Source organism: Notamacropus eugenii, chromosome 3 (assembly GCF_028372415.1).
Source record: "Notamacropus eugenii isolate mMacEug1 chromosome 3, mMacEug1.pri_v2, whole genome shotgun sequence".
NCBI lineage: Eukaryota > Metazoa > Chordata > Mammalia > Diprotodontia > Macropodidae > Notamacropus > Notamacropus eugenii.
Window position 1 is genome coordinate 435,685,603 of NC_092874.1, and position 15,076 is coordinate 435,700,678.

General features: G+C 52.2%; 1 protein-coding gene across 2 annotated transcripts; it reads right to left on the minus strand.

Annotated features, from left to right (window-relative positions):
* Positions 1-45: 45 nt before the first annotated feature.
* Positions 46-14,897, minus strand: BRPF1 (bromodomain and PHD finger containing 1). 2 transcript variants are annotated; one of them, XM_072598542.1, is made up of 14 exons: positions 14,227-14,897; positions 11,475-12,092; positions 8,436-9,395; positions 7,035-7,236; positions 6,680-6,811; positions 5,978-6,124; positions 4,773-5,082; positions 4,192-4,506; positions 3,482-3,766; positions 2,779-2,926; positions 2,409-2,545; positions 2,204-2,322; positions 1,575-1,729; positions 46-713 (listed from the first exon to the last, which is right to left on the minus strand). In XM_072598542.1, exons 2-14 carry the CDS (start codon positions 12,080-12,082, stop codon positions 530-532), a joined length of 3,702 nt encoding a protein of 1,233 aa, XP_072454643.1. In that variant the 5' UTR covers positions 12,083-12,092; positions 14,227-14,897; the 3' UTR covers positions 46-529. The 2 variants fall into 2 exon arrangements, with proteins under 2 accessions (XP_072454643.1, XP_072454644.1); XM_072598543.1 differs by having other exon boundaries at positions 5,996-6,124; positions 14,227-14,896.
* Positions 14,898-15,076: the final 179 nt, after the last annotated feature.

The window sequence follows — 15,076 nt, forward strand, 5'->3', positions numbered from 1 at the left end:
CCACGTCCCGTTAGACCACCCAACCCCTCCCGGCAGGAAGCGGGATTCCAAATAGACCGTTTATTTTCTAAGAATCAATATATTTTCTTCCTCCGAAATAAATACAAACCAATTTGAAGGGCGGGGCCCCGTGGGGGAGGCGGAGCGGGGTGTGGGGACAAGCCCCAGGCGTTTTAGTGCCAAAGGATTCTGGCGCGACCCGGAAACGCAGTTACAAATGAGAATAATTTAAATTCTCCGCTAATTTACAGTTATGTACAGTAGCAGAAGGGTCATCAGGCACCCCCCTCCAGTACCCCCCCTTTCAGGGCGGGACAGACTTCCGAACCGTGCCCGCGGCGGCCTAGACGGCGAGGCGGGGCCCACTGGGCCAAGGCTCCCGCCCGGAGCGTCCCGTACAGGCCAGCTGCACTAGGAGGGGGGCCCCGCCCCGCCCCCGCCCGGCTTCCCCTGAGACTGGCCCCAAGACCAGGAATGAGTCAGTGCGGAGGCTGGGGGCTGCCCCCCTGCAGCCGGGAGGCGAGGCCGCTCAGTCGCTGTCGCTCGTCTCGCTGCTCTGCTCGCCCTGCACCTTGCTGCGGTGCTGCAGGGCGCGGTGGTAGGCGATCTGCACGGACTTGCGGATGTTAGACTTGCGGCCCTCCAGCATCTTCTCCTTGTCCAGGTCCTGGTTCACTCCCAGAGGAACTAGCTTGGTCCTGGGGAGCCACTGCCTGCGGAGAGTGCCCAAGTGAGGGGCCGACCCCGGGGCACCAGCAACCTTTTCCACGTGTCCACCCACCCGGGAATCTAGGGTGTTCAAGATGCCTTTGCCCCGGTCACCCTCTACAGACTGGCCTCAAAAGTAAATGTGGATGTGATAAAATTGGGACCTAGGACCCCACGGTCTTCTCCCATGGTCTCCAGTGGGCTTGGGGGCATCCAAGCGGTACAGTGGAGAAGAGAGATCTGGGTCTAAATCCCAGTTCCATCACTGAACTAGCTGCCTGTGACCTCTAGATACGAACATCGTGACCTCTGTCTGTACAATGAGGAGGGTGAACGAAATGACTTCTGAGGGCCCTTCCTGGGGTAAAAATCTTTGAAATCCACAACCATGAGCTTTGTCAGACATGCCAGCGGGCATCTTGGAAGAAAAGGCATGGTCCAGCAGGGTGGAACCACAGGGCTTGGGTCCATACCCCAGCTCTGTTGTTTACTACTTCTCTGTGCCAGTTATTTAACTTCTGCAAGCCTCAGTTTGCTCATCTGTAAAATGAGTTCAGGAAAGCCAGATAGACTAAAGTCCCTTCCGTCTTTCTAATCCTATCTGGCATACACCAGGATCTCAGTCTATAAGCACATATATTATCAGATCCCCTGTATTTTATCACGGTGACCAAGTCTTCTCCCGGGTACAATGGCTGGAGCTGCTCTGCTCCAATCAATCCCAGCCTTCTCCTCACTGTTCTCTACCAGACAGTTTGTCAGGCTGTCTGCTACTGCACCCTACTTCTGTGCAATGAGGAGAGCTCTCCCTATAGATTTTGTTATTTCCCCTCCCTGGCCCATCACTTCCTCCCCTTTCCCCTTACCAGGTTCTCTTGTTGTCAAAGAAGAGGACGAGGTAGAGATGCTCACGAGCCTCCTGGGTCATCTGCTCCCCAAGTTTCAACACCTCCAGCGGGGGCACGGGGATGGGTACCCCATGGTGGAACATGCCCTCCCGAGGCATCTTTGGGTCGATGATCTGACGGATTGGGGGCACAGCTTGGTTCAGTCCTCTCCCTCCCCCCAGAACCTCCTGCCTAATACTCTGGCCAGTCTCGCCACTGTTTGCAGCCAAAAAGAAACTGATCACTGTTGATAATTGAGGGCTACAAGGCCCCAGAGACCTTATGACCCCTGGGCCATAACTGCATTGGGCAGCCACAATGCCTGGGAGACCGAATGAGACTGTTCAGAGTACTTATGTGATACACAAGGGTGGAAATGTATACCACATCAAAGCTGGGGAGACAGGTCCCTGAGCTGCACCTGTCCATCTGTCTGCCTGCCAAGAACCCCTCACGCTCACTGGGCTCTCTGTGGCTCCAGTGGGGCTTCGGAAACTCTTGGTTAACCTCGAGTTTGTATTCTGGATCACTTTCCTGGCCTTGTAGCTGGGGCTGGTGTAGGGTGAGGGCAGAAGGCATGGGGCAAGGTAGGAGAAGCAGGATCCTACCAGAGCTGGGTACGAGGGGTACCCTCGGCACTTTGCCCACACCAGGTCCAGGGCATCCAGCGGGGAATCCTCATCCTCAGATAGCCAGCCAGGTCCCCGGCCCAGGCTCTTCCTCACCACTACACAGAAATGGAAGAGAAGGGGGAATCAAGGGTGGCAGAGCTTCAAAACCAGGCTCCCCTAATTGTAATACATGGGTACTTACTGCTGTGCCCCACCCCGCGCCCTGTGCCCACAGAGTAGGACTCGTTCTCAGTGCCGGACGTGTCCTCGCTGCTGTCCTCTGGGAAAGTCCCCCGGGAAAAGGAAGGCTTGCCTCGGCCTTGTTTCGAGGGGGTTGTACTGTAAGGAATAAACAGAAGCTCAGGTGAGCTTTCAAGGAAGCAGAAACCACACAGGTTGATCAGGGAGGAACAGAATTGGGCCTTTGGCTTCCTTGCTGAGGGTGGCAGTGAGGGTGCCCTCACCCCTTCACCAGTCACACTGCTCATCCCACAGCTAAGGACACTGGCTGCTCTTGAGGACATCTCCCTGAGACACCCTGGAATTCCAGTTCAGACAGAGGAGCCAAGTACCTGGTTCGGTCAGAAGCGGCACTGCTACTACTGCTGCTGCTGGACTCCGAGTCAGAGCTGCTCCGGGGCAGGCTGCAGTCATTTCGATATACGAGAAAGCTTTTTTTCACAGGCTGGCTCCCACTGCTGAAGCCATTTGCTGGTAAATCTGGGTGAGAGATAAGGAGCAGGCTGATCTGTCTAAGCAGGAAACATCTGGATTTATTCCTATCTCAATTCTTCCAGTCCTCAGCAAAAAGCTTCTGAGAACGATTCCAGGGGTCATGTGTGACCTGTACCTGGAATGCCTATAATCAGTGCTGCTCATAATGAACAGGAGAACTAAGGATTAGTTCTGAGACTGCCAACTGTTTATCGGTGTGATTCTAGGCAAATTATTTCACTTCTCTGGGGCCTGGTATAGTGAAAAAGATACCAGACTTTGGAGGGAGGAAGGCCTGGGTTCCCATCTCAGACACCTACAAGAGGTTATAAGCTGTGTGACCTTGAGCAAATCACTTAAGCTCTCTGTCTCAGTTTCCTCACATGCAAAAGACGGGTGGTAGACTCAGGGGCCTCTCAGGTCTCTTCCAGCTCTAAATCGATAATGCTCTGATCCTTACAATACAAAGAGATGACTCCATGAGGTAGCTACCATGCGGTTCACAGGGAAGAGCTGTGACTTTATTTACTTCCACAAGGGACAATGCAAAGGCTGGCTCACCCATGGGAGGGTCCTCGGTGGACTTATCACTGTCACTGTCAGAGCTTGAGCTAGGCCGGGGACTCCTCCCTCGCTTTCGCTGTCTCTGAGAGCCCATGATTGGGAGCTGGGGTGGCCCCACAGGGCTGCTTCCGTGACCTGGGGCCAGCTGGCTCTCTCGATTCTTTGGCGGCCGTCCTGGCCGCTTCGGGGGGCCAGCTGTCTTCGGGTTCTTCTTTGAGAACAAGACGGATGTCCTTCTGCCCACCTCATGGGCAGGAGTTGAGGACAGGTTGGGGCCCAGACCTACAGCAGAGACAGAAGGGATATAATATTGGTAAAGGCTACAGAGGGCCAGGTTCGTGCTCTAACAGTGTTTCGGACCAGGATTCTAAAGGCAAAGGGAGTAACCGGAACATAGGGGAATCAAGCTTCCCTTCCACTCAGCAACTTGTTTCAGTGCCATGGGAAGAAAGAACCTAGGCTTGCTATCACTGCCCACTAAGGAGTGACTTGGGGACCCCTTTCCCTCTTTTCCTCTGGCAGCTACAGCTAGTAGGGTAGTTGAGAAACCCTGGAATTGGGGATGGGTCCAGGAGGCCTCCATGAAAGTGTGAGGCCACAGCTGCCAGGAGGGACCAAGTCTGAATGTCCTCCCTGGAAGTGAGGGCCAGCCTGTAGGGGTCCCTTGCTCAGGGCCCGGAGACCCAGGCCCCCATGGACGTGCAGACCTTTGCCTGTCTCTTGGCTGCTGCTCTCCTCGGCGGCACTGTCCGTCTGTGCATCCTTATCACAGGGGGTGTGGGCCTGTAGTGCACCCCGCCCTGCTGAGCTGTGTCTTTCTGGCCCGTCCCGGCCAGCCTCTCTCTGGTGTGCCAATTTCCTGCGTAATGCGGTCATTTCCTTCTTGATCATCTTGGCACGGCGGGAGCGATTGACATTCTGCTTGCTGGCATTAACCTCATCCAACTGCTCCAACAAGAGCTTCAGCTGCTCCTCTGGTGGCAGATGTTTCTGGTTCTCGGACAGCAGAAACCGCTCTTCCTCTGGTGGAAGGGTGGGGGGAGGGAGGTTGGACAGGGATATGAAGATCAAGGCCAGGGAGAGCCCCTGAAAGCCCCATGACCCCAGGGGCATGATGAAATCAAGTCCTCCCCGAATCCCACCCAGGTGTCCTTGTCACCAAGCTAGGGAAGGTGACATGAGCAATGCCAGCCCATGATCTTGTTGGGATCAGAGAGGGAAGGGTTTAGGGGAGTCATGCCCATCAAGAGAACTGGCATGTGGCTAGGAGGCACAGCACATAACCCACCATCCTCTGCATGGAGCAGGGCTTCATCCCCAGCCAGGCTGTGGGGGAAGTGCATGCCCGTCTCAAAGTCAATGCCCATCTTTTCAGCCTGCCGCCGGGCCTGCCGGAGCACGGTGCCCCCTTGCTCCCGAAGCCGCACTGCTGCCCGGTAAAAGATGGTGTCCTTGGCATTGTACTTGAGGCAATTGCTGACTATGAGGTGGAAATCCTCCTCAAAGTCATCAAAGTTCAGGTATCGATAGGCCTCCAGGTTCTGCTTCATTGTAGAAAAGTCCATGGGCTTCTTGATGTGCTCGAGGTAGTCGGGTACCTGCCAGGAAGGGACAAAGCAGGCCCTGGCTACATGGAGAGATCGTCCACTGGCCTCCCCACCCCCACCCACCCAAGGCGCTGCTCCAAACCACAGGGTCGAGTGCCCTCCAAAGATAATATAAAGGGAAATCTAGAAATTCAGGGTGTCAAAAACATGTGCAAGGCACAGAAGAGCGAACACTGGACTAGGGATTAGGAGGCCTGGATTCTACTGCCGACTAGGCAACCAACTTAGTGGGTGACCCTGGGCCAGTGAACCACCTATAAAACAGCAACAATCCCATCTGCTCAACTTTACAAACATGGAAGGATTCTGTAAGTTAAGAGATGAGAAAAAGGCCCAGGAGATAGTCTGCATTTGGATATCCCTTTGTGCTTAGTATTCCATCATAGAAAACATTTTAACAGTCAGCAGGAGCTGGTGTCCCCGGAGCCCAGCACTTCAGAGCTCTCCAATAGTCAGCACTTCCAAAGTGCGACTCCCTGAGGTTAGAACCAATCCCCTTCCCCCTCCAAATAAAAAAAAAAAAAAATCCTTCTCCTGTTGTTCAGTACCATCCCCTAAGTGTGTCACCTCTCCAGAATGACTATTATAGCTTTCAGGGCGAAACCAACCCACAACTAAAGCCAACAAACTCCAACTGTGGGAAGGATCTCCCCATCTGACAAAGACCTGGTCCCCAAGGAGGGCTGACTGACTTGTGATGGACGCTGACTTTGCTAACAATGTGTGATGGGCGTGAGGCCTGCTATCCTGGCTGGCTGACTCAACAACCAGGCTCCCACCCACTCCAATCGAATGCCCTTGAATTGACATCAGGGAGCCAACTCAGCATGTAAGAACTGGGATGGGGATGGGGGAGGGCTGGGGGAGAGAGGGAAGGGGTTCTTACTTCGTAGATTTCTGTTACCTCAGACAGAGGGACCGGCTCGCTGAATATGTTGCCTGTGTCCTTCTCTTGGAGCTGCTCTAAGGTCTTACGGAGGAGTATGAGGAAAGGGGTCAGTTGCATCTCTAAAGCCACCTGCTGGACCTTGATCTGAAACATAAGACAAAGGGTGCTCAGATGGATCCACGTCACAGTCCCAGGTGATACCCTTCCAGGAAAAAGGGTTCAGGGATGGGCAAAGTTTGAGATATGGTCTGCAGATTTTCCTTCTCTTCCAACTAGCTCTTTGGAGCTGGTTACAAAGAGAGAGGGAGAAACATACCAGTCCCCTAAACCAGGTCCTAATTCTTAACTCAACTGAGGAATGTAAGCTTTTTGAGGGCAGTGGCTGTTTCATTTTGTAGCCCTACATGCCTGGTACGTGGCAAGTGTTTGTAAATGACTGAGTATATTTACAAGGAAAACAGTTTTCCTCCAGGAAATTAAAGTTCACAATTTAGCACTTAATTCTAATTATCTTGCCATATACTGTCCCTAGCTGGACAAGTCTTAGCCTCACTGAAAACACCCATCAAAAAGCAGGCCCAATGGGGCCGACCTTCCGAACTCTGGCTTCTTGGCCACTGGCTCTCCCTGCAGACTGACCCCTCAGTGTCCTCTCTGACAGTAGGTGGGTTTCTGGCCAGGGGACAGAATGGGAATTACCGTCTCTCTCTTGAGCTTCTCACGTTTCCGAATCAGCTCCACCAGCAACCGGGCACGCTCCAAGTCGTGGCGCAGACGTTGCCACGACTTCAGTTGTTCTTTCAGGGCCCAATTCTTGTCCTCCGAGTCTCTCTGAGGAGGAAACAAGGAAAACAAAGCTGGAAATGGAGGAGGGATGGGGGAGAGGTGGGCACAGGATTTCCTCTCATCCCTGGGACCTTGGCTACCATCCAAGTGGTTGCCATTCTCCATGTCCCAGACGAGAGGCAGGCACGAGAACACCAGTGGTCCAAATCCCAACTCCTTTTTCCATCTTCCACCATGCCGTGCTCTGCCCCCAACAAGAAGAGCTTACCCCAGCTCCCAGTCCTCCTGGGGGAGCAGGTCGTGGTGCCCCAACTTGGTCACAATTCCTCTGAGACTGCAGGTGGGTCTGCAGGCGGCGAAGCAGGGGGACCCCATTCCTGGACTGGCGCTTCAGTGTCCAATAGCTGTGCAGTCTTTGCATAAACTGGCTCTTCCTCTGAATGGTTAAGCGATTAGTAATCTTGCTGAGCCTGAGAAGATGGGAAGGACAGGGGGAGGAGGGGGAGCACCTGCAGTAATTTGTACAGGCCAATTGGTACCTACTCTCACCAGAGACTTGTCCCTCATTTAGTCTCTTCTTAACTTGGCTAGTGAGCCTCTGGCAAGCATTCTTAGAGACTCCTGGGCCAGGAAGAGTCTCTGAGGAGGGCATGTGGGTTCAGGGATAAGACCCTTCCACAACCCATTCCTTCAACAGCCGGACGGTACAGAGGTGGGATTGTGTCCTCCACAGGATACACAGACTGTACCCCTGCCCCATCCTCATTGAAGCAGAACAACAAAGGGTCTTTAGAGACCTCTCATTCAGCTGTAAACACCATGGAGACTCTGCTTAACCTGTGAAGCAGTTTCAGCATCCCCAGACGGATGGAACCTTTAGTAGGCAAGGCTCCAAGCCCCCAAAATCCAATTCTACAGTGTGGGGAGGGAACCTCTTGGCCCTTAGCCCATGATAATGTGCTGTGTGTGGTCCCTATGCCCACAGCAACTTCCCCCAGTAGACTATACCATTCAGAGTAACCTTGAAGGGTATAAGGACAAAGAGTTGTAAGCAACAGGTAATGGACTAATTAATTAGCATTTCCAAGTATAAAAAGAAGTTATAGGCCCAGTAAACAACACGAGATGAACAGTTTACACTCCAGAAACTCACTAACAGGTATCTGTATAGCTTTCCCTATTTCACTCCCCTCCAGCTCCCCCTTCCCTTTGTTAAAGTCTCTTTTATTTCTTCTTTTCTTCCTACTCAACCCATATTTTAAGTGGCCAAAAAACGAAAATGATGTCCACTTTAAAATTATTTATGGAGGAAAGCTTTATTGTCCTAAATCAAGTCACTTTTACCTTAGGGCACGGACTCATGAGTTTTTCTTGTGGGATAGAAAAAGTTCACCAACGAATCTCTGCTCTCCACTGTGGCTCTACCAACGCTGATGTAAAGGAATGGACACTGGAGACCTGTATCCTAGTCCTGGCTCGGTTAGTAATTAACTAGGTAACCTGGGGCAACTTCCTCCATCTCTTTGGCCCTCAGTTTCCCTAGCTGTAAAACAGAAGGATTTACTAGAGGATAGATAAGGGCCCTTCCAACTCTTAATGATCTACGAACTTCTTTGTCAAAGGGGAAATCAGAGGGTCCCCATTCTGAATCATCTGGGGCCCTGCCTACCTGTGTGGTGGGATGCAGGGGACTGATACCACAGGTGCTGCTGCCCGTTTTTCTGCCAAGATCTTCCGAGCCTTCTTCATCTTTATCCTTGACTTGGCCTTTGCTTTCTTCACCTTCTCTGAACTCCAGCCTTTTCCATCTTCTTCCTCTTCTTCCTCCTCTTCTTCCCCCTCACTGTGTGACAGGGCAGGCAGGCGGCGCACTGAGCCCGGAGGTGTGTGGATATCACAGTAGGCGGTTTTGCGCACGCTGAAGGAGGTGCCATTGGCACCTGTTTCCCGGACTGGCTCCATCTTCATATAAAGGCCGGCCTGCTGGGCGCAGGTCACATGGAAGGCTGTGTAGCAGTTAGCCTTGTGGCACTGAATGCAGGCCCCTGAACCCCTCTGTTTGCAGATGTAACATGTGAGCTTCCATCGGGCAGGTGGGATGTGCTCAATGCTGTCGATGGGCTCCAGAAACACTGTGTTGGCGAAGCAGACCTCAGGGATCCACAGGGCACACACTACATGAGCCCACCGGCCATCGTCCGTCTGCTTAAAGGCTCCACCCTTATTGGGGCAAAGGGCACAGTCCACTGCCCTGGATGGGGACTGCAGGCAGCGGCGGCAAAGCCACTGGCCTTCAGGGATGTAGGGGACGCCATAACATTCTTGGTGAACAGCCAGGTTGCACATATCGCAGAAGAGAATCACATTGCTGTTCTGACACTCACCGTCATTACAGATGCAGCACACGGCGTCCTCGTCCACCAGGGCGTTGGGGTCCCCCTTGTGGTGGCTCTCGAAATAGGACTCCTTCTCTAACCGGTCCATCAGGTACTCAAAGATCTCCTGGGGGATGGGGCTCACTCCCTCTGTCTTCCGGCGCTCATTCATGATGTCCAGCCAGATATAGTCCTCCTCATCCATGTCATACTCTACCTCCTCATCCAGCTCCTCTGCTGATTTCTCAATGTACCTGTAGGGAACACAGTGGCTCACGTTTGGGCTTGCCTTGTTCCCTGTCCCTCAGAGCCTCTGCCAAGCACACAAAGGGAGGGACAAGTTACTATATGAGGATGTTTAGGGCTATCTCTACAAGGGATCTGAAGACTCAGGAGAACTCTGTGTGAGTTCTACTTTCTCTAAGGTTTTTATCTAAGTGGGATCTTGTTAAAATGAACATCAAAAGCCAATATGACAAACAGAACTGAGAATATAAACATTAGGGACCCCTAGATATGTTTCACACCTGCTGTGTGAGGCACTGGGGGAGCTACAAATATAAAGATATGGCCCCTATCAAGGAGGTTACATTTGAGAAGAAAGCTGCTTCCCCAAAAAGAAAAAGAAAGCCATCCCAAGGGGAAGAGACTTCACAAAGGAACTACATAGGGTGTGGGAGAATCAGAAGGCAGGAGGAAATGAAAGAAGATGTGCTGCTGCCTGGTCCCTGTCACTATGGAGGAGGAGGCTCACAGCTGACTGGATAAAAGCCTGGGCTATGGTTTGGTATTGGATGGCAGGTGACTTGGCAACCTGTTTCTGCCTAGAGTCACTGTGTAACTCCAGGGACATGTAAAAAGCCCCTTGGAGACTTCCCTGATTCAGTAGCCCCTACCCAGGGCTTTGAGGAGGCTGCAGGTCACAAAAAACTCAGTCAAGCTTTCTGTATTTTGTGATCAGATGAACCCTAGAACAGCCCAATAGGAAGCTACCACAAAGTAAAGTAGCAAGTCATGGAGCCTGGGTGCAAATTGTACCTCTGATGTTTACTAGCTGTGTGATCTTGGGCAAGTTGTTTAATTCTCTGGATCTGTTTCCCTACTTGTAAAATGACTTCTAAAGTCCCTTTCAGCTCTAGAGCGAGGATTCTATGAACACTCAATGTAGTTGGAGGAGGGTAAAAAGGTATTTAGAGAGTGGGAGAGAAGCTAATATCTGCCCCACGGGGTCAAATTTCCTCCTGTACTTTCTTTTCTCTCAGTGCTTGCAGCCTCCCTCTTTGGAGGTTCTGGAAATGACTGTAGAGTAAGGTCTGAGTGAATGAGCTCCCCTCCCTAGCCTTGGGCCCCAACTTTCTACAGTGTGGCTCAAATATCCCAGAGGCAGGGAATAGAACTGAGAGGGAGTCCATCAAGACCAGCTCCTGCTGCTTTGGGCCCCAGTCACAGTGCGGGGATACAGAAAGCAACCAGGCAGAAGGAGGTCCACAAGGGGCAAAGGAGGTCAGCAGGAAAGGGAGAGATAGCAGGAATACAAAGGAAAGAAGCCAGGATGTGCAAAAAGAACAACGAACTGGCTTAAAAACCCAACCGGAAAAAAAGGTTTAGAACACTATGAGCTGGGGCAGAATTACCTAGACCCAGGATGGGCTAGGGCTCCGGGTAATCTACTCCCCTTGTCTGCCCATGTTCTTTAAACATCCAACATTCCAGTTCTCCCACATGCTGAGCGGTCACAAACAAACAAATCATCTGTCTGTGTCAGTTTTCTTATTTAGAGAAGGGGGATCTTTAACTACAGGTCTCCCCTGATGCTTCCTCCAAGTACAAAGGTGATTCTGGACTCTTGAAAACTGTATCAGGAGGGCACTAGGCCTAGCAGGTTCCAGCAAACCCAAGGTCTCATGGATTGACTCAGCTCAGTGTAGAAAGCCAACCCAAGTTGGCTGCCCTCTGGCAAGTGCTCCAGTCCCTTCATCCATAAATTCACAGAAGGGTCAAGTGTTGTATCAGTGGAGGGAACCCCCTCCCCACCATGAAATCAGAGAAGCCTTAAGTCTTGAGGACAAATAGGGATGATGCTACAAATATCACCTACCTGACAGGGTGGTTGTGAGGAGAGCACTTTTTAAGCTTTGGGGCGCTAGAGAAATGTGAGGTACTCAGATGACTTGCAGCATCCCCCACAAGGTACTGGGGGAAGGATGAGGACAAAGCAGACATGATCCCTGCCTGGGCTCCCAGCCTTTCTAGCCCCTGCTCCCGTGTAGCTGGTCTTCAGGTCGGGGGCAGTAGCATGCTGGAGGAAGGAAGAAGGGCAGGACTGGCCTTACCGGTAGTACGAGGTTGGGCGAGGTGGGGCATCGGGGGTGTCCTGCTCCAGCTCCCGGTATACCACCTCAGGCAGCTTGGGGGTGGCGTTGGCAGAGGCGTTGTGGTGGTGGTGATGGTGGTGGTGGTTGGAGTCTTTTCGCTTGTCCTTGTTCTTGTGCTTGCCAGCCTTAGGCATAGCGGCCGGGGTCTCTGTGTTCTCCTTGTTGCTGCCATTTTCTGGGTTATCCTCTGGGGTCTCCTCGTCCTCAGACACAACGTCCAGGTTGTCAAAGATGCTTATTCTGTGGACTCGGCCATGCAGGTCCACCTCGACCATGCGCTGGGCCTGGGCATAGGTCATCACCTCGCGGCTAGGGGACTGTGACACTTCGGAAGGGTTGGGTGACTGCTTGTTGGCTGAGCGGGACTGGCGTCCCTTTTTCTTGTGCTTTCGAAGAGGAGTCTGCTGAGGTGGAGGTGGGCTATCGTGGTCATAGTGGTACAGGTGGTACTCAATGCCACTGTAACTCTTATATATCTTGCGGCATGTCTCTATGGGACACTCGTAGGGGGGCTTCGTAGCCCGTAGGTTGTGGCAGAAAGTCTTCACATCAAAATCCACCCCCATTCTGTCACATCTGGAATGCAGACAGACAACCGTGAGAAGCTGAGTAGGAGGTCTGACAACCACACCCACGTTACAGGAGGAAAGAATCCAAGAAAGAAGGCTCCCTAAATCTCCTAACAGGGGCAGATGGAAGGAAGAAGATAAGGGTACTGCCTCATTCAGCCATCCTTAGGGCACCAGCAGGAGCATCTTGCTATCTGCCCTGCCGCCGCTCCTCCCCTTCTGCCTGGAAAGGCCAGTGATCCTCCCACCTCAGAAACCATCACCCTCCTCTCCTATTCCCGATGCTTCAGGCCTCTACCACAAAGCTGGGCTCTGTTGATGGGGGTAATTAGTGAAAACTCACTGAACTCCATATACGTAGCTGCTTCAGACTATGCAGCTCATACCACCAAGTCATCACCAGGATACCAGGGGGTACTCAATGGGGGGGGCGGCTTACCATGTGCCTTCTCCCTTTCCCTTTCTACCTCTGTTAAATCAATTCCACCACTGATACTGGAAGGGTGTGGCTCCATGCACGGTCTCTCATGACTACACTTAGACCCTTCCTGGGCCACCTAGGTATTCCCTCATTAGAACATAAGCCCCTAGAGCGGAGGGATGGACTCACTTTGGCACCTAGGACAATGCTTTGGTATAAATGTCTGGCTGACTGATTGAGTCCTGACCCCTGGGCTCCCCAGAGAGATGGTGTCTTTAACTCCTTCTTTCAGGACACCAGGTATCAGGGCTCAAGAAAGATTACTGGACGAGGGAGCTCAGTGCTAAACATCTAATTACAGTGTAATACGTAGGTGACTTCTACCTGTGTTAATCTGTGTATCCTCCTTCCAAAGCCCATTTTGAGCATTTCCTGACAAGGCAGGCCACTCTTTACTTGAGTCTCACTGGATATTACACCTGACCATAATTCCCTGGGTCCTCTCGGCACTTAAGGGGGACTTAGGGGAAACAGGTTATAACCAACCTTATAGCTTGGGTTCTCCTCAGCTATGAATCCCTGGGCATCCTAATCCCTATCAAGAACAGCATGTCATCAGACACTCTATTAAGTAATTCACATATTCCCTGAGAGACACAAGTCAGTATCAGCAGGTCTGTTTTTTAGGCAGAGAAACTCAAACCCAGGAAAGGACTGGCTCAGAGCTGCTGAATAAGTAGCAGGGCTAGAATGACCACCCACAGGTTAAATCCCCAGTGGATATTTAGGCCCTGCTAAATCTCAGTGTGGTACTTAGCACAGTTCCTGTCATATAGCAGGCATTTAATAAATGTTTATTGAATTGAATCGGTACCCACTGACCTCATTCCCTGCTCTGGCATGGATCTCTGATCAGCCACTGGTCCCCAGTCACTAGGAACTTTTGAGTAGAGACACTTCAGTGATGGCCAATGGACTGAGAACAGAGAACTTTACAGCCCAGAGATCCTGGGTTTTGACTTAAAGGGAACAAAGTAGTTTGTGTTTTATATTTGAGCTCTTTAAATTCTGTCTCTATAGAGATTGCTGCCACTGAAAACAACTGAGTCCTCAGGCCCTCAGAGACACCTCTGTACTGGGTCCTCAGGGACGGGAATCAGCAAGCACTAAACTCTTGGCAACCTGGGCCCGAGCAAGATGGCTCAGACTCTTCTGCAGTGCTGGCTGTACCAAGACCCTTTTCCCAGGCTAAGTTGATGAGGGATCAGAGAAGTCATACACTGCCTTTAGGCAAAAGTTACCTCAAATTCTTGTATTTGTCAATAATTTCAAAAACAAGGCATTGCTCTCAGTCAAACTTGGAGGCTCTGTGAGGAAACAGCTTCTAAGGCAGGGTTTCTAACCTTTGTGTCAGGCCCCTTTTGGCAGTCTGGTGAAGCGTATGGACCCCTTCTCAGAATCATGTTTTTAAGTGTATAAAACAAAGTTACATAGGATAACAAAGGAAACCAAGTATGCCAAGATAAAGTTATCAATATAGTATAACATTAAAAAAATAAGTCCACAGTTTCCTGCTAAGACAATAACATTCTGATCTCTATTGAGCAAGGCCACATACTGAACTCTTAAGAAGTGAGATTAACTTCCCAAGTCTTTCTCTTTTGAAGAAAAAAAAAAACCAAGCACCAATAACCCCAAACTCCCCAAGCCCAACCCTTACCCTTTCTACAAAAGGCTGCACTCCTCCCCGAAGCTTTCCCGCCTCTGCTCCTGTGGCTGTCACACTGAACCCCCAGTTATGGCTTGGTTGGGGGGCAGTGGTGGTGATGGTGGATCGAGTGTGTTAGTGCGGGGAAAAAAAAACACCAAAAAACAAATCAATAGATTTTAAAGCCTGCAGAATGAATGGGGGCCTGGGAATGTGACAGCTGCCCCTCGAGAAGCCCTTCCACCGGCCAGAAACAAGAGAGGAGGGGCACAAGTTGAGGCTAGCCACCCAATACTGGAGGGGGAGTCCGCTTAACCTCCGCAAAGCACCGAGCCGGAGGCGGCTGAGTCGGGCGCTCCCCGCTCCCCTGCCCCCATCCAGGAAACCGCCCGCAGTTTTCCCTTTATCCAAGTGTAACAAGTTAAACAACAACAATTCCCAGCTGCCATTGGCTCACGCCCCCGAAGGATACTTTGTAGCAACGGGGCATCCCCGCTGGCCGAAACCCGGCTGCGCTCCTGGGCGCTCTCCTGGCGCCGTGGCCCAGGGCGGGGAAGGTCTGCGGGGGGAGTCTGGACAACCGAACCAGGCCGATCGATGGGGGGGAGTCCCGGTCAACCGGAATGGGCAGAGGGGAGAGGGACCCGGACAACCTGGACAGGGGTGGGGTTCAGGACAAGTGGACCAGGAGGGAGGGGGGACTCCCTTAAAGGGCCAGACGGTTGGCGTGGAAACCGCCCGCGGGCAGTGCCCCGGACCCCCCCCCCGCCCCTCCCCTGGGGGTCCCCCCTCGGGCGGGCGCGTACTCACCGGCCGCCGCCAGTGCGGGCTCATAGCCGGCGTCCGGGCGGGACCCCCGGGT

What these genes read in the sequence shown, in the direction of transcription:
- BRPF1 (XM_072598542.1), bottom strand. Translation starts at nt 12,082, where the DNA reads ATGGGGGTGGATTTTGATGTGAAGACTTTCTGCCACAACCTACGGGCT. An exon ending in AGGTAACAGAAATCTACGAA is followed by an intron (nt 5,083 to 5,977) that starts GTAAGAACCCCT and finishes CCTTCCTGGCAG; the next exon opens with GTACCCGACTACCTCGAGCA. An exon ending in GCGCGGGGTGGGGCACAGCA is followed by an intron (nt 2,323 to 2,408) that starts GTAAGTACCCAT and finishes ATTTCTGTGTAG; the next exon opens with TGGTGAGGAAGAGCCTGGGC.